We start from the raw sequence: 18,833 nt of genomic DNA, 5'->3' as shown, positions 1-18,833 counted from the left end.
CCTCAAGGGTCAATCCTTGGACCACTATTATTCCTGATATTCATTAATGACCTCCCTGATAATATTGCGTCTGAGATTGGCACAAAGCTCTATAACATGCAGGAGGGAAGAACGGATTTACATAAATCTAAGACAATGGCAGATTTGTTAGAAAATAACCTCCAGACAACAATGGAATGATGCTGTAAATGGATGGTAAGATTTAATGCTAGTAAAACCAAGTTGCTCTCTTTTAACAATTATAAGGCGCCTCTCCAATCACCGATATCCATGACAAATAACACCCTATTTGAGAATTCTTCCTTCAAACTCCTCGGCTTAACTTTCACAGGAAATATGAACTGGAACAAATACATTGAGGACATTGCAAAGGCTGCTGCAAAGAAGATGGGTTCCTTCTAGCAAGCTAGAAGACTACTCATACCTAAGAGTATCCTGTACCGCTACAAGGCCACCATTCGCCCATGCATGGAGTATTGTTGCCACATCTAAGCTGGCCATCTATCACTACTCTCTCCTTCTTGAATAGGGTCAAAAAAGAGTTTTCAATCTAATATATCCCACTTTGTCAACTAAGCTCCAACCCCTGTCCCATCGCTGCAATGTTTTATTCCTATGCCTGCTTTACAAGTGTTTTAATGGAATGTGCTCTGATGAACTTGTTATGCTTGTGCCCCCTCGATATACATATTGCCGACAAACCCGCTTAGCAACAAAATCACACCTCTTCACTGTTGAGATCCCTAAATACCAGAAAGCTTTCTATTTTAATAGTTTTTTTTCCCCTGAACAACTAGATTTTGGAATCCCCTTCCTGCTACCTGCTGTCCTGATATAAGTTTAAATGTAATGTAAACCAATATCTTTTTAATCTTTCTTAGGCATGGTCCTAAATAGTAGCCCCTTACGTCCAAGTAACGATATACCTTGTTAAAGATGAATGCGAGTGAAAAAACCTTTATAAATTTTAACGTTTAAATGTATATTTGCGTACGTGTAGAGAAGCACTTCAAGTCGACTCACACTTACCAAGTTCCAATTTTGACCCTTTAGCAGATATTTTTACTGGCTTAAAGCTACACTGAATTTGTTCCACAGGTCTGAATCTCCTATATATAAAGTTTCAAGTCTGTAGACCAAAAATTGACAGTAGATTGGTAGAGACTATTCTACACACAAGATCTCATATATATATATATATATATATATATATATATATATATATATATATATATATATGTGTGTGTGTGTGTGTGTGTGTTTCTTATCTTTATTTTTTTTTTTTTTACTAGGTGCTCAACCACTTATCAAGGCCCGGAAGCCACTCGGGGATAAGAGTTATTGTGTGTACAGTACGTTAGTATTGAAAATTTGATAAAGTGTCTTACTTAAGTGGGTGGTTCATCAGGAATTGGACTTGAAGACATCCAGGTTGTAGTCAGGTGGGAAACAGGTAAACAGAACAGAGTTCCACAGGCGTGCACTTCTAAGAAAGAAGTTTTGTTCATGGAATCTACGTTTTGGTTTTGGCACAGATAAAGAGTAGGGAAAATTTTTGGCAGTGGTTTCAGCTAGACAGGTGTTTTTCGTGAAAGATTAGTGGGGGGGAGGTAGAGATTGAAGCTCAGACGAACACTTGCCATGGAAGTAATGATAAAACAAAGACAGGCTCGCAACATCTCTCCTGTGGGAGAGAGTTTGCAAGGAAGAGAAAAGGGCATCCCCCACTAGGCCTATTTTGTACTCTATCAAGACAGGATAGGCTGTTTTTAGCAGCTTCTGCCCAGATGTGGCAGCAGTACTCCATCCTTAGACGTACTTGGCTTTTATATAGATAGAGAATTGCATCAGCAGTGAGATATCTTCTGGAGCGGTAGAAGGATCCTTGAGCACTTTCAGTTGCAATAAAGTCGGTCAACTTAGCTCATATGTGCAGATCGTCATATAATGATTAGATCACTCTCGGACTGACGCTAAACGCATTTAAGAAGAATAAATGTTTAATTTCAACTGTATCCTCTCATGGTTGACGGTAGCCGAATGGCTTAGGTCCTTGCTAATGAAGCCAGACATGACTTCTGTTGCCAGTGTTCGAATCTCTCAACCGGCATTAATCGTGACACCCTACACTGATGATTCCCGAAAGGATGAAACACTAATGTCTGTAGGTATTTAATAATTATTATAGCAAATAATAATAATTATATATATATATTTCAATCCATTATTATGGATCATTCCATGGTGAAACAATAAGCTATTGTAAATAAGTAGATGAAATAAAGTTGTTCGTTTACCAATGATGGGAGGGAGAGCGAAATTGGTGGTTCATTGATGAAAGAAATTTGATATAAAACATTCGCAGACGTTTTCTTATAGGTACAGCATAATCACATTGACACACAGGTTCTTGTTAGATAACCAAAGTTAAGTAATGTAAAGCCTGGTCAGTAAAAGATGGGTGACCATCTAACGTCATCATCTCCCCTGACTGGCATATACACGTAACTAGTAACTATATAACTAGAGTAACTTGTGAATTTGATATTCTCATGACATTTCCTCCTTTGGAGGAAGTCAGTTCTGCTGGGGTTTTTTTTCCTATAAAAGAGACGTTGCTAGTTTTTATTCTATTATTACTTTCATGGAAGGTGTTTGATTGAGCTTCAATTTCTAGGTCCTCTTTTAAACACATTCACAGCAAGAACTCGTATGTTCACAATGACTGAAAATAACTTTACTTTCTTCATCTGTATGCCTAATGTCAAACTGAATTTCCATGAACAAAGTTTCTTTCCAAAAACTTCACATCTGTGGAACATGTTGCTTCCCTGAGGGCTACAGGATGGTGATCTTAAAATCTAATGTCGAATATTTATCAGCAATTGTTCTCGCAAGTCATCAAATTTTATTCATTCCATTAATTATTTTCAATTTTGCTGTGGATGTTTGATAATCTGTGTGCAGGGGAGGGAAGACCAGAGATTGGAGCTCTATTGAGTACTTTCAACGGATATAAAGATTAAGCAGAGAAAGAGTAGCAATGTCTTTAGATTCAGAAAAGGACTATAGGAAAAAAAGAGATCATACCCCACTACATTGCATTCAGGCTGCTAAATGTTTCCATGAACAGAGTTTCTTTTTCAAGAACATCACATCAGCGGAACATGTCTTTCCTGAGGGCTACATCATGGTCATCACCAAATGAAACATTTATCGCAAACTCTTCTCATAATTGATCAAATTTTATTTGATTTATTATTTTCCATTTTGCTGTGAATGGTTCAGAGTGAGAGAGGGAACCCAAGATTGGCGCTCAATCAAGCACTTACCATGGTCATAACAATAGAGTAGAGAAAGACTAGCTACGTCTCTAGATTCAGAAAAGAGATGAGATTATACCACACTACATGCCATTCAGGTTGCTAACAAAAAAAGGAGTATCTTATTTCTTATATTTTTTCTGCAAACTCATGACTGAAATATTTCTCCCTCTGTATATCTCTGTCGTAAGACCACTGTTAGAGTTATGGTATCCAGGCACCTTCTCCATATTCAATACGTGATACTAAGAGAGTTCGAAGACTGACTACTCAGATGGTGTGGATCTGCTCTATGAAAATGGACTCCAAAAAGCTTAACCATTGCTTCCTTGAGTGATCCATCCATCCACCCATCCAGCGCGGCCACAGCCAAGACTGAACTCACTATACAAGTTTGTAGAGTAATTGTAATTCAAATCTTGTCAATAGTTGAATACTTGATGCTTCGCCAGGGCTATCAAGGGTAGTTTTTATCGTGACGCCATTAACTAGATGGGGTGTCTACCATGGCTTAAGAGAGTCCCATCTACCCTTGAGAGAAGGATAGACAGTGCCAGTTTCTCAACCTGGTAATTTTACCTCATGGTACATACAGCGCCTCACCTTCTCAAATGGTCACTCATCTGGTACTGGCCAGGCTCAACGTTGCTTAACTTGGGTGATCTGGTGAGAACCGGTGTGTCAATGTGATTGTGCCGTACTTTAGTGCCGACAATTACGTAGTGATCATATTTTGGCACACTACCTTCTTAAGTGTCATTACGATATACTTCAGGACCTATTATTCATTTCTGCACCAGAAAGAAGTCTACACGGACACTCAAAGTATTACACTGCTGATTTCAACTGAATTTGAGGAGGGCTGCTTTCTCAGTCAAAATCCTTGAAACTTGGAATAGACTTTTAAGTGAGAAAATAAATGCACAAACAATGTAACAATTCAAGGTGAATTTGGACACGTGATGAGCTACTGTGTCCTCTTGTGTAAATTTCCATCACTCTTTCCTTACATGGCAATTGAAATGAAATTTTTTAATTTTTTGCTAAACAAATCGAATTGAATTGAAAAATCGCAGATTTTGTATTCTATTTAGAGTAGAATGTTATTGAGAAAATTAACATTTATGTTGAGGATACCACTTTTTTTTTTTTTTTTTTTTTTACATGGTATTCACCACTTATCAAAGCCCGGAAGCTACTCAGGGATAAAGGTTATTGCATGTACGATAATCAATGGGATAATATCATAGTAATAGTTGGTATTGGAGATTTGATAAAGTGTCTTACTTATGGGGGCAGTTTATCAGGAATTTGTTTATGTTGGACTTGAAGACATCCAAGTTGTAATCAGGTGGGAAACGGCACTCCTAAGAAAGAAGCTTTGTTCATGGAATCTACGTTTTGATTTTGGCACAGATAAAGAGTGGGGAACATTTTTGACACTGGTTTCAGCTAGACGGGTGTTTATCGTGAAAGATTGGTGAGGGGGGACAAGAGATTGGAGCTCAGACGAGCACTTGCCATGGAAATAACGATAAAACAGACAGGCTCACAACATCTCTTCTGTGGGAGAGAGGTTGCAAGGAAGAGAAAAGGGCATCTCCTACTTGGCTACGAAGTCTATTTTGTATTCTGGTGTTGCTTCTGGATCATCTTCCTCGGATCAGCTGAAAACTGCAGTTGATCTAGAAGTTGATCTCGGTTCAGTTATGGATTGGGTCAAGAAATTGTTTCATTTCATCCTGTCGGGACTCAACTATTGTCTTTCAACCGTATATGTGTCACTTTTCTTTGTGAGATTCTTGATGAGAAATCGACTCTAAAACTTCTTGGTACGGTCCTGGATATGACCTTAAACTATATCCGATGGTGAGGCCCCAGTTTGCGGGCTTTGGGGAGTGTGTAGCCACCTTTTTAATTGCCATTGCTCCCAGGTCCACTCTGACCCAGACTGGTAGTACCTGTTAGGGTCCCAACTATGGGTTAAATAGAAACCGACTTAAAAAATAAAAACAAACAAATATACTCTATTAAAAAATTGTTCTTCAAAATCACTGGATTCGGTATTAAATAACCTGAAAAGGGTTGATATGCCGTAAAACAAAACCCAACCAACCAAAACTTCTTGGTCTTTTTTTCACATCAATTGGAGTTCATATATTAAATCTATTGCTTTACCTACTTCTTGTAAAATCGGTTCTATAAGCACTTTCAAACACTTGAGGCTATTCTCTATTTCTAAAAATCTACTATCGGATCATGTATGGAGTACTGTTATATCTGGGCTCTTGCGAATCTGTGTCCCATTTGAAGGTTCTTAATAAATTGCAAAATGTAACTTCTTCACTGCAACTTCTCTCTCACAGATGTGATATTGTTAGTCTCAGTATTTTTTTTATTATTACTATTATTTTGTATTCTCCAGAATTGTCTGATGTATTCCCTGCTTCCTTTGTTTCAGCTCGTTTGACTTGCTGATCTAGTGGTCTCCATCAATTCATTGTTTTAATACCTCATTGTAATAAAAGCTTCTTATTCCTATTCTTTCCAAGAACTGCAAGGTTGTGAAACTCTTTCTGCTCACTGTTTTCTTCCTACCTTGATATTGTTGAGACTAAACTCAATAGGCATCTCCTGTCTTTGCGATAATCATTTTGTGTTCTTGTTAGCTCCTTATATCAAGTGGATTCATGCTCTGTCTTCCACAAAAAAAAAAAGGCAAAAAAGAGCGCATAACCTCTCCACATGTGGAAATCTTCAATCCTCTCATAGTCTTCATCATCATTCAACTGTCAATCTATTCTCTCGTTGATCCTTAACTTCAAGTTATTTTGGGCCTTGGTCACTCATTAGTAAAAAAAATGTATTACGTTTTGGGAATTGTTTTAGCTGAGTGTTGTCAACATTTTATTTTTAGGAATTCTTTTTTTTTTTTTTTTTGCTAAATGGGAGTCACTAGAGAAATTCTTTAGATTATTTAAGAACTTGATAGTTGAAAAGGAATGTTGGTAGGTTTATAAAAATAACCATTTCTGTAACAGCTTAGAATAAATTGGGTAAATGAATTTTGATATGTTAAATAAATATTTACACTCAAAACATTAAGAATGAAAACAAAATAGAAAACAAAACATGGAATTCATGGAACTTTTAAAAAACACACCCATCCAGTGAACAAGGCATACAAAAATGATTAAGTTCAGCATTTGACCCTCTCCCTTTAGCCCCAAAAGTCCCCAAGGGACGTCAAATCCTGGTGAAAATGAACAAATGGTGCAGTTTTAGACCTTAACATATGTAAATTTGAGTTCTACACCATGCAAAAAAAGAAATGACTAAGTCCATCATTTGCCCGACCCCCCTCCATTTAGCCCCAAAAGTCCCCAAGGCCTTAACATATTTAAATTTGAATTCAGCACCATGCAAAACTGCTAAATAGACATACACAAAAATTTTGGACAAATATGGTAAAAAAGTCCCAAAAGTTGAGCGTTTTTATTAGCTCTAATAGACCCCCTGGGGCACACCCAAGAGTTATTGCGAAGTATAGACAAACAAAATTATATAGAAATCAGTCAGTTACAACTTTACAGAAAGTTTTATAAAAATCCAAGGCATGAATTTTTTTAATAAGCACAAAGGTGCCAATTTTAGCCATGTTAACCCGAAAGGTACCCCTGGGGGGCGGGGGGGGGGGAACTGGAGTTTTCGTGGAAAATCAGTTCTGTTACTTTTTTTTTTTTACTCATATTGTGCACAATTCAAAAAAATTCCAAGTTATTGAAAAAAGTGTGGACAGACGAACAAACAAGGATGAATTTATAGATTTACCCTCCTTTTGTCAGGGGACCAACAAATGCTATAATTTATTTATAGGTTAGGTATGTGCATATATTTATTCACATTTTTTTCCAATCCTCATTTCAAAACTTCCAAAACAAATGTTTGTCTGTCATAAAACAGACAGACCAAATCGATATTAGGATATCTTTTTTTTTTTTTTTTTTTTTACTAAACAGGTGCGGGTCACCAGTTATCAAGGCCCAAAGGCCACTCGAGGATAAACATTAATGAGTGTCAGGTGGCCAGTGAGACAACACCATGACCATCTATAATGATAGAACTTGGACAGATCAACAAGAATTAATTCATATTAAGCTTGAAACGGCCTTGTTATAGTCAGCTGTGAAGCAGCCCCTTGGTATTGTGTTTCACTGAGGAGTAATCCTAGAAAAAAAAAAAAACTTTGCTTATAGAATTTTTGTTAAGTTTTAGGCACTGATAGAAAATAAGGGAAATTGGCGAATCATACGAATAGAAACTAACTAATACACAAAGTAAACCAACATACATACACAATACCACGCTGCCAAATACTCACATACATATATTGTTTACACATGCATATTGTTCACACTATGAAGATTTTGACTTGCGACCACTAACCCAACTTTCACCAAACACGTGTTTGCATAAATGAAAGTAACTTTTATATTCTTATCTCTTGTATAACAAGCTGAGCAATAAGTGATTAAGTCTGGAAAGAGAATTTCAAGAGTGACCAAGATATACAAGAGGACTGCTATGTCAAGGAAGGGGAATGCTGTGTTATGTAATGGGTTGTATTAAGATGACGTCTGTATTATTCTTTGGTGTTGACTGTTCGTATTAGGAAGAGTCTTAGTGTGTTCATGTGTGTGATCATGTTTGTTGCTGAGATGGAGACATTGGTGAGAATTTCAAAAGTGACCAAGATATACAAGATGACTGCTATGTCAAGGAAGGGGAATGCTGTAAAGGTGAAACATACCTTGTGCAATGCATATTATGCAAAGAAACTGTTTTCCTTGGTGCACATTGTCATGATACGCTGAAGGCTGCACGAAGCATTTATGTTATGATTATGATGAATCGATAAAAGGAAAACTTGTGACGCACAGGTAAAATCCTTGGACCGAATGCTGTAAGTTTGTCCTTGAAGGAAATGATGGCTTTGAGATTGGGCATGTCGATCATGATGGAAGTTGTATGTTGGGAGTGTTGACTGCAGTGAGCCATGTTATGTTCGTGATTGACGTGAAAAATTCGATTTGAAAGGTTTTGAATAAAAAATTTACTTTCACCATGACTAATGTTTGTGCAAAATTTCCAAAAAATCCAAAGCATGGTTATTGAGAAAAGTGTGAACGGCTGAATGGGAGAGAATTACTAAGTCCAATCCCTCCTTTGTTAGGGGACCAAAAATGTTTTGTTAGAAAATTTTGCTTTTCTCAATTGTCATTTGCAATATTCTGTCTATGTTTTAGTTAGCACTTACTAGCTAGTGACCCCTTCAATTCTTTCAATGTTTTATTTATTTCCGATTTTTATCATATGTGCACGTCTGCATTCTTCATTTTATCCTTTTGCTAAAATATAACGTCTTTACTCAATATTAAATGTTGGTGTGATGCTTTCCAATACACAAAGATGCTATCGTTGTTAGTTTCGGCAACCTTGTAACACCCACTTCCCTTATTTTGTCCCTAGTTCTCAAATTCCATGAACAATATTTCTGACAAAGAGAAAAGAATCGCTGCTTTCTGAATCTTAATCTGTCCTAACAGTTATTGTTAGCTAGTTTTTAATTAATTTATTTATAACTTCTTACACTAACTGGCTTTATACCTTGCCTGGAGCGATTTCCATTTGGAAAAAGAAATGGGTATACTATTCTTACACAAGTTCAAACTGTCATGATGCTTCCCAAAAATCAACAAAGCATTAGAAGAAAGGTCTGCAAGTAGTCGAACAGCAAGAAATTCCACAGTGGTAATTAAAAGGCAGAAAATCATGCAATTTTGCTAACAACGATTTGTTGAATGCTTACCCAGTTCTCCCTGTTTCACATCAAAGCGAGAGGCACCACCAATGAGGAATTTGGGATCATCACAGATATCCTGCAAGAAATAAATGTTTTTATCAATTTCAGATGAATAATAAGAGTTATATTTCTGCAATTATAGTCTTCCATACATTTTTTTGATCTTTTCAATCAATATAAGCATTAATGATAAAACATGAAACATTTCAAAAACAAATAAAGTTGTGCTGGTGTACCAACCATCACCCTCTCAACCAGAATTAAAAAAAAAAAAAGAGCCATACTATCCACCAAACCCCAGCCGCTGTTGCATCACTAATGTTGCATCCCTGTACTTGTTTCACAAATATTTTAATGGATGTGCTCTGATGAACTTGCTGCATTTGTGCCCCCTTGACGTAAATAACCCTGACTAACCTGACGTTCAGCAAAAGTACATCTCTTCACTGAAGAGGTCTCCTTATACTGAAAGGCTTTCTAATCTAACATCTTTTCTCAAACTACTAGATGTTAGGATATGTTCCCCAGTTTCATGACAATACCATATTCAAGTTTTTATTTTGATCCATCATGTTCACTAAGGCTTGTAATCATATGAACCTCCACCCCCCCTCTCCCCATCATTGGTAAATGAACAACTTTTGTTCATCTAATTGTTTACAATAGCTTGTTGTTTCATCATAGAATAATTCATCATAGTGGACTGATATATAGATTTGTTGAACCCCAGATGAGCCAATTAATGTCAAAACGTAGATTGATCCAGGCAGTAATTTTTCTGACATTTATAGAATTTTACTTATTAGAGCTGTCCATGTGTATTGAGAACTTTTATTATACAGGGTGGCCCACTTAAAAGTAGCCCGATCCATCTAATTTTTCTCTTAACGACCAAACGACACCACAAGACAAAATGCAATTCCTTTTCCAACAAGATGGTGCTACATTCCACACGTCTCACAGATCACTGATACGTGTTCATGACATGTTTACGGAAGAGAAAACAATAAGCGAAAGGCTTATGGCCACCATGTTCCCCGCATTTGCCATCATGTGATTTTTATCTTTGGGGAACTTTGAAACAAAAAGTTTATACAAATAATCCTCACAATCTAAACCAACTAAAGGAGAACATTACCAACACTGTCAGGAGAATCACCTGAGAAGATCTACAGGCAGTATCTGCAAACGTTGTTAAACGTGTCCAGAAATGCATAGATGTCAACGGGGAGCACTTCCAGCATCTTTTATAATACTACAGGTAATTTAAACAATAAAAGAATGTTCCTTTCTCTACTACTTTTTCTAGGTTACTCTTACGTTTGCCAGCATATATATATATATATATATATATATATATATATATATATGGTTTTCAGAATGTGAGAGATTATATATAAAACATTCCACAGTCAAACAACGTCGCAGCCCACAAGAGCCATGACACTCGAGTCTTGGACTTCCGGTTCACTGACTGTCATGGCTCTTGTGGGCTGCGACGGTGGTTGGCTGTGGAATTATATATATATATATAAGGCCCATTTTAAAAATAGCCTAATCTCCTTCATCTTTCTCTTATCTACCAACTGACACCACAAGATAAAATGCAATTTTTTTCCAACAAGATGGCGCTGCATGCCACACGACTCACAGATCACAGAAACGAGTTCCTGGTATGTTTACGAAAGAGGGAACAATAAGCAAAGGTATATGGCCACCGTGTTCCCCGGTCTTGTCATGATGTGGAATTTTGTCTTCGTGGGAGTTTAAAACAAAAAGGTTATGCAAATAATCCTCACAATCTTAACCAACTAAAAGAAACATTACCAGCGCTATCAGGAGAATCACCTGAGAAGATCGACAAACAGCATCTGCAAACGTTGTTAAACGTGCCCAGAAATGCATAGATGTCAACGGGGAGCACTTCCAGCATCTTTTATAATACTACAGATCATTTAAACAATAAAAGAATGTTCCTTTCTCTACTACTTTTTCTAGGCTACTCTTACGTTTGCCAACATATATATATATATATATATATATATATATATATATATATATATATATGGTTTGCAAAATGTGAGCACTTCCAGCATCTTTTATAACATTACAAGTAATTTAAACAATAAAAGAGGGTCCTCTTTACTACATTATCTGGGCTACTTTTAAGTGGGCCACCGTGTATACATATAATTAAATAAATTCAAATGTATTGGACTAAAAAAAATAATGTCTTTTCAAAAGTTCTCAATACACGTGTAGAGCTCTAATAAGTAAAATTACATGAACATCAGAAAAATTACTGTGTGGATCAATTTAGGAAAAAAAAAATCTATTAAATAAAAGTCACTTTGTGTATGTGTATGTGTATGTGTGAATTCCATTCCTCATGAGTTCCGAAACGGCTGAGCCTCTCTTTTACAAATTTCACACAAAACTCATTTATATGTCTGGCAGTGTTCTTAGATATGTTTTGTACAGAAATTCATCATGAAAATCGAAAAAACAAAAATCCGATTTTAAAAATAGCTTTTCTCTTTTAGAGATAAAAGGAATAATTTATACAGGGGAATATTTTACATTATACCGGTAAAGGAGATAAAATTTCAGCAAATCATTTCTTCTTAAAAAACAAAAAACAAAAAAAGCAAAACAAAAAAAAACACAGATTTATTATAATCTGGAGACATAGTGTAGTGGTAGAGCATTCGACTATAGATCGAATGATCCCCTGTTCAAGCCCGGGTGTACCTCACCATTTTATTTTTTATTTTTTCTTATTAATGAGTTCAATTTAAGATAAAAGAAAATGTACCATTTAAAATCGCTGCAAATCATTTCTTTGTTTGCATATTTGAAAAGTAAACATTAATCAGAAGTGACTTTTCCAGGGCATTCATCATCAAGCCTAAATATCAGCTGACATGATATTGTAAACAAACACAGACGGAATTTGATGAACGACATTATCATTATTATTATTTTTTTTTTTCTTCCAAATTTGTCCACCGGGCAAGTTATTCCTCGTAATATACAATAATCAATAGAGGATTGATTCTATAATAATACATATGCAATCTGCATAAATTAAAATATGTTTACACATACTGTATGACCAGTCAACGCAGGGCTGCAAGCTAGTATATAAATAAACCAGTAGATGTGTGTGTGTGTGTATATGTCTAAAAATATTTAACCGATAAACTCTTAAACTACAGGTCACATCACACTGAGATTAACAGGAAACAGCAGTCATATACCAAGGATGGTTTATAATGAGTAAAATCTTTGTTTGGATGGATGAATAACGCATACAGAAATACTTGTTCAACTTACCGACATATTTCTATTTACTTTTGTACATGCGCAAATTTAGCAATAGTTTAAAGTGGTCTAATTTTAAAACTTTGTCAGTTTAGCTCAAATCGCAGGGAACGCAGCGAGAGTGCTAAAGGTTTTGGTTCTAGCTGATAGCACTCAAGTTTTTTTTTTTTTTTGTTTTTGTTTTTGTTAAAACTTTGGAAATCGGTACTAATATATATTTTCAGAATGTGAGAGATTATATAATTATTTCCACAGCCAAACAACATCGCAGCTCACCAGAGCTGCGACAGCCAGCAAACCCGAACTAGACATTCATAAAAGTCACGGCTCTAGTGAGCTGCGACGTTGCTTGGCTATGGAAATCATTATATATATATATATATGAAGATTCCCGAAAGGATGAAACACTAGTGTCTGTAGGTATTTAATTATTATAGTAAAAAAATAATTATATACACACAAAAAGAAAAAAAAAATGACAATATAAGAATATATTCTAATGCATATTACATGAACGATTAATTTTATAAGGAAATTATGTAATTAATGATAGGGATACTTTTTATACCAAGGTATTTCAAAGCCTAATAATTCTCTATTTCCATAATTTTTGGTTGATTCCCGCATATATATATATATATATGGGATGGTGCATCTGCTGCGTGTCTCTCGCTCCTGGACAGGGTTCAAAAGAGAGTTGCCAACCTGATAGGTCCTGAACTGTCATCTAGCCTACAGCCTCTGTCCCATCAACGAGATGTTGCATCCCTCTGCTTGTTCTACAAATACTTTAATGGTGAATGTTCTGACGAACTGCAAACACTTGTACCTCCCCGACGTAACTACCCCCGACAAACCTGACAAGCTACTAAGTCTCATCCCTTTACAGTAGAGATCCCTAGGTGCAAGAAAGCCTTTTACTTTAATAGTTTCTTCCCCAGAACTGCGGGTCTTTGAACTCACTTCCGGGATTCTGCTTTCCCAACTGTACTGATACGCAGAAGTTCAAGTATAATGTGAACAAACATCTTTTTACTCATCTCCCTTCATAATGACCCTGCTAATTAAGTCCCTGATAGTAGCCCTCTGCTTCAAAGTGGCACTGTGCCTTGTTTGGGGTGAAAATTGAATTTAAAAAAAAATAAATAAAAATAAATAAATTATATATATATATTTATTTATTTCTTTGGAAATATTCCTTATTCACATATATTTCCTTTTTATATATACCAATCCTTATTGAAGAAGCTCAATGTAATTACAGAGCATATAATGAAATAATGACAAAAAAACTATATTCAAACTTTCATGATGTTTACCATCTTACAATTTATTCCTTTAATTCAGTTGACATTTACAATTCTTGACAGTATCTGTTTTGTAGCACAAAATCAATCACTTAATTATTATATCAATCAGTGAATCTATTTTGCTCTTTACTCCTCAGAAGAAATAGCAACAATCAATCCACCAAAAGGACATAAAAAGTGCATTTGGACATGATTAAAACTCAGAAAATTGGAAGAGAAGCTACAAATACCTTATAGCTTGATTTTGTGCTACGAAACGGATACCACCAAGAATTGTGTCAACTGAATTAAAGGAATAAATTTTAAGATGGTCATCATCATGAAATTTGGAATATAGACTTTTGTCATTCATTATATATATATATATATATATATATATATATATATAGTAATGAAATCAAAAGGTTGTAAAATTTACCTGATACAAGCAATGGTAAAATTCAGACTAATATAAATACCAGTATTCATATATAGATAATTTAATCCCAACCGAATAAAAAAGCTCAATATGCAATAGAGAGTGGAGCTTATTATAAGAGAAAGAAAATTAAAACCAAGTTGAAATTTACAACCAAGTTGAATTCCACATCCTACCTGAAAAAAAAAAAAAAAAAAAAAAAAAAAAAGAAAAGTATCCTAAGGCCACTGTATCCCAGAGTTCTACTGCACAAATTACTGACGACTTCTACCCAGCCATAGCTGATGGAAGGAGAGCATGCTTTTTTTTTTTTTTTTTTTACAGAAGGAGTCACCACTTATCAAGGCTTGGAGGCCACTCAGGGATAAGGGTTAATGGGTATACATTAGCCAATGGGGTTATAGCATAGTAATCATAAGTAGTGGGGATTTTGTAAATTGGATTACTTAGGGAGACGGTTCATCAAGAACTTGTTTACATTGGACTTGAAGACAATCAAATTGGAGTCAGCTAGGAAAGCAGGCAAACAGTAGATTAAATAAAAGTTTTTGTTCAAAATTCCGTGGCGATTCCCAACCTGAAGAAGGTCAGAGGTTACATCAACCGAAACGGTGTGCGAATAACAGTCAAGATGAGAACAGTAGTTTGAATAATCTGAATAATATGTATTATCAATCCTTATCTCAAAATAAATTCAGGAACATAATGGTTGATATACCATAAAACAAAACTATAAACATAACAAACATAGTGACCCCCCCCCCCCAAAAAAAAAACGGTAGATTCACTCTCCGAAAGTTCATGGAGAGGTAGAAGGGTTAGCTGCCCTCTCTCTCGGTAGCGATATGTGGTTCCAGGAAGCATGTATATCGATGGCTCCCGCTAGTAAATAAAACGTCTTTGTTGTTTATGGATGTCCACACTGCCATTGAGAAGTAAAAGGCTACTGTGATTGGGGCCAGATTCATAAATTTACTCTATAGAAGTAGTTCGATCATGGCATAAAGCTTAGTTTTTAAAATGCATTGGTAGGTTGAGGGATGATAACCCGTTTGTGTGCAAGAAGGGTCCGACGATAGAGACGGGTGAGAATTTAATTGTGGAGGAAGTATATTTGGATTGCTATTGAGATTGATATCGTGGTGATACGATTGAAACAAACAAGGAAGCAGGTGCGATTGCAAGAGTTAGTAGTGAGTGGCATAAGTTCAGAGAACTGTCATTACTAACTAGCAGAGCATTATTTTTGTCGATCAAGTGTGCTGATGTATGGAACTGGAATATGGTCAATGTGGATTGAGGAGATGCATTGCACGGAGTGAATTGATACGAGAAAAATACAGTAGATGTTTTGAAGACAGGCTTAGATCTGATGACCTCAGAAGAAAATTAAATCTGGGTAATATAAGGAGGTGAGTGCAAAACAGTAGACTTTGATGGTTTGGTCACGTTGAAAGAATGAAAGTTTTTTTTATAGTATATGTTTAAGCAAAGTAAAAACTGAACCTTGAGTTTACTTTTGGCAACCTTATAACTCACTTCCCTTATTTTGTCCTTTAATCCTCGCATTCCATTAGCAATATTTCTGACAAAGAGGGAAGAATTGCTGTTTTCTGGGTTGGAATCAGTCCATCTAACACTTGTTGGCTGATAAAGAGAAGAATTGTTTTCTGGGTTGGAATCTACTTAACACTTATCGCTGACTAATTTTGACCTAGAAGTAATATTTTTTTTTAGCTCCTTACATGAAGTGGCTTCATATCTTGTCTGGAACGATTTTTATAAAAACAAAACAGCTGCAGTAACAGGTTAAGTTCACAAGAGAAAACCAATGAAAACATAAGAGGAAGTGATAACAGACTGTAGAGAAAGAGGGATAAAAAAAGACCCGGCCAAAGATAGGTTAGTTTGAAAGTCAATTTCGAAAAGGCATTCTACACACGTCAGTATGAAAAACAGACATGAAACTGAATATGATGATGATGATAGCGGACAGCACATTTTGTTATGCGGTTAAAAAAAAAACAAAAAAAAAAACGATTTCTCCAATGATGGTCACCAAGTTGTATAAGGAGTTGTTGTAAATACACAACTCGAAGAAACTCGACATTCATTAAAGTTTAGTGTTGCTGAAAGATGATTTTGATTTTTTTAGAGCACATAAAACTTTTTTTTTTTTTTTTTTTAATTACATTTTCACCCCAAACAAGGCACATTGCCACTTTGGTGTAGGGGGCTACTATCAGGGGAAACATCTACTGGGGTACTATGTAGGGATTAGGGCAGCGAGATGTTGGTTCACGTTGCACTTGAACTTATGCATGTCAGTACAGTTGGGGAAGCAGGGACCTGGAAGGGAATTCCAAAGTCTAGCAGTTCTGGGGAAGAAACTACTGGAGTAGAAAGATCTTTTACATCTAGGGATCTCTACAGTGTGGGGGTGGGATTTTGCAGCTTGTCGGGTCTGTCGAGGGTGTTCACGTCGTGGGGGCACAAGTGCTTGCAGTTCTTCAGAGCATTCACCATTATAATACTTGTAGAACAGGCAGAGGGATGCAACGTTTCGACGATGGGACAGAGGCTGAAGTTTAGATGCCAGTTTAGGGCCTATCAGATTTGCGACTCTCTTTTGAACCCTGTCAAGGAGCGAGAGACTAGTAGCCGATGCACCAGCCCAAATATGACAGCAATACTCCATACATGGGCGAATAGTGGCCTTATAGAGGTACAGAACAGTTTCTTTGAAGAATTAATTTTACTATCTAGGAAAGAATATTCTTCACCTATCACACTAAAACTTGAATGCCTACTAGACACTGTCCTCAAGTATCTAAGGTCTCTCTGTACAGAGGTTTGCCAGAACAACCTGGCATGAGGATACTTTTTCCTGACCAAATATTCAAAATCACATGGTATTCGCTGCCCAAATAAAATCTCCTCACTATGGCTAACTTACATTAGCTTTTAAGAGGAAAGGTACACCTTCTCCAAGTGATGTTACCTCAAGTAACAGCACGAAGCTGGATACTCCACCAGACTAGATAAATTCTTGTCCTGGAATCCAGTAAGACCAAGAAACCAAAATGAAAGATATACTACAAGATATGAAAATGATTAATTGGGGAGAGAAAAATTATGTTCACAATTTCTTTACTAACTCAGTGTTTGAGAGATAAAGAACTTTAATGGAACATTCGAATATATACGTATCTCAAAGTTCAAGTGTTCGCCCCAGGTTGTGGGTCCTTTGATTTCTGAGAACTTCGACTGAAGTAAAATAAAACAAAAAATATATATTGTGACAGATCTTCACAATATTTGTCTCACTATCCACCCGACAAATGACATATCCTTGAATGGCATCAGGCCTTGATAAGGTGTAACTAATTAGGTGTGCGTGTCTATGTGCAAAACATTTTCTTCCACAAATATATGTACAACCACAAAAGAAAACTGGCATGCATTGCGTGTTTTCGTCGTATAATTAGTGTGATTAATTCGGTTTGCTACAACAGGTTATTTTGTACCGATCTGAGATATTCATGCGATCCCCAAGATAAACTGTTCAAATTAAATCAAATTACAGAGAACACAAATTTCTTAGTTAGCCACTTCATCACGAAAAGACTAAACTAAAAAGACCGCTTATGTATTTAAAGATAATCAAGTGGGAATCGACCAATGCTTGAGATGATTGTACCGATTACAATTTCACATAAGTTAGCTGCATGATAAAATTGTAAAGTATTAAAGAATCAGCTACTAAGTGATTAATGAACCGATGACATTATTTTGAGCAAAGAAAAAACAAAACAAAAACAACAAAAAAACCAAAAAAAACCCCTTATAACTCACTTCCCTTATTTTGTCCTTTAGACCTCACATTCCATGAGCAATATTCTGACAAAGAAGGAAGAATTGCTGTTTTCTGTGTTGGAATCCATTGATTGGCTGATAAAGAGAAGAATTGTTTTCTGGGTCGGAATCTACTTAACACTTATCGCCGACTAATTTTGACCTAGAAGTTAAAAAAAAAAAAAAAAAAAACTAGTACCATCGAACACCGAAATAGTTGGGGAATCAATTACAAACAAAAGCAAATCAACTCTTCCGTTCAAGTTCAAAATATCGGACATAGAAAATTTTGCTTGTATTATTTGGATTAATCAGACTATTGATTATTCGGACTACAGTTCTCATTTGGAGTCTATTTGCACAACGTTTCGGTCGATCTAACCTCCGACTTTTTCAGGTGTATAAATCACCATGTTTGATATTGGGAGAGGGGTTACCTACACGTTTCTGAGGTTTTGTATTTAGGTTTTAGTTAAAAGTAAAACTAAAAAAAAAAAAATAAATAAATCTAAAAAAATAAAACTAAATTTTTTTTTTAAATTATCAAACAAAACACTAGGAGATATTATTTTTAAAATCTTTATAACATAAAAAGGGTCGGGGTGGAGGACTAAAATTTAATTAGGTCCATTCTAAGTCGTAAGTTCTTAAAAAAAAAACTAATAGAAAATTTTATGTAAAAAAACAAAAAAACAAAAACAACATCCATGAGTTTTAAGTTAGATTTTATGTTACATAAT

General features: G+C 35.7%; 1 protein-coding gene across 17 annotated transcripts in view; it reads right to left on the bottom strand.

The window, feature by feature from the left end:
- The window catches only part of LOC145256322 (calpain-B-like), a 267,137-nt gene that overhangs the window by 128,180 nt on the left and 120,124 nt on the right, over positions 1-18,833 (bottom strand). For all 17 annotated transcript variants that reach the window (XM_080115058.1, XM_080115066.1, XM_080115067.1 and 14 more), the window contains exon 2: positions 9,193-9,262. In XM_080115058.1, the coding sequence (XP_079971184.1) occupies positions 9,193-9,262 (70 nt within the window). The remainder of the gene's footprint in view (positions 1-9,192; positions 9,263-18,833) is intronic.

Source organism: Euprymna scolopes, chromosome 32 (assembly GCF_053919585.1).
Source record: "Euprymna scolopes isolate OS-2025 chromosome 32, ASM5391958v1, whole genome shotgun sequence".
In the NCBI taxonomy this organism is placed as follows: Eukaryota; Metazoa; Mollusca; class Cephalopoda; order Sepiida; family Sepiolidae; genus Euprymna; species Euprymna scolopes.
Note: the sequence above shows the minus strand (reverse complement) of the source record. Positions and strands in the feature narration are given on the sequence as shown.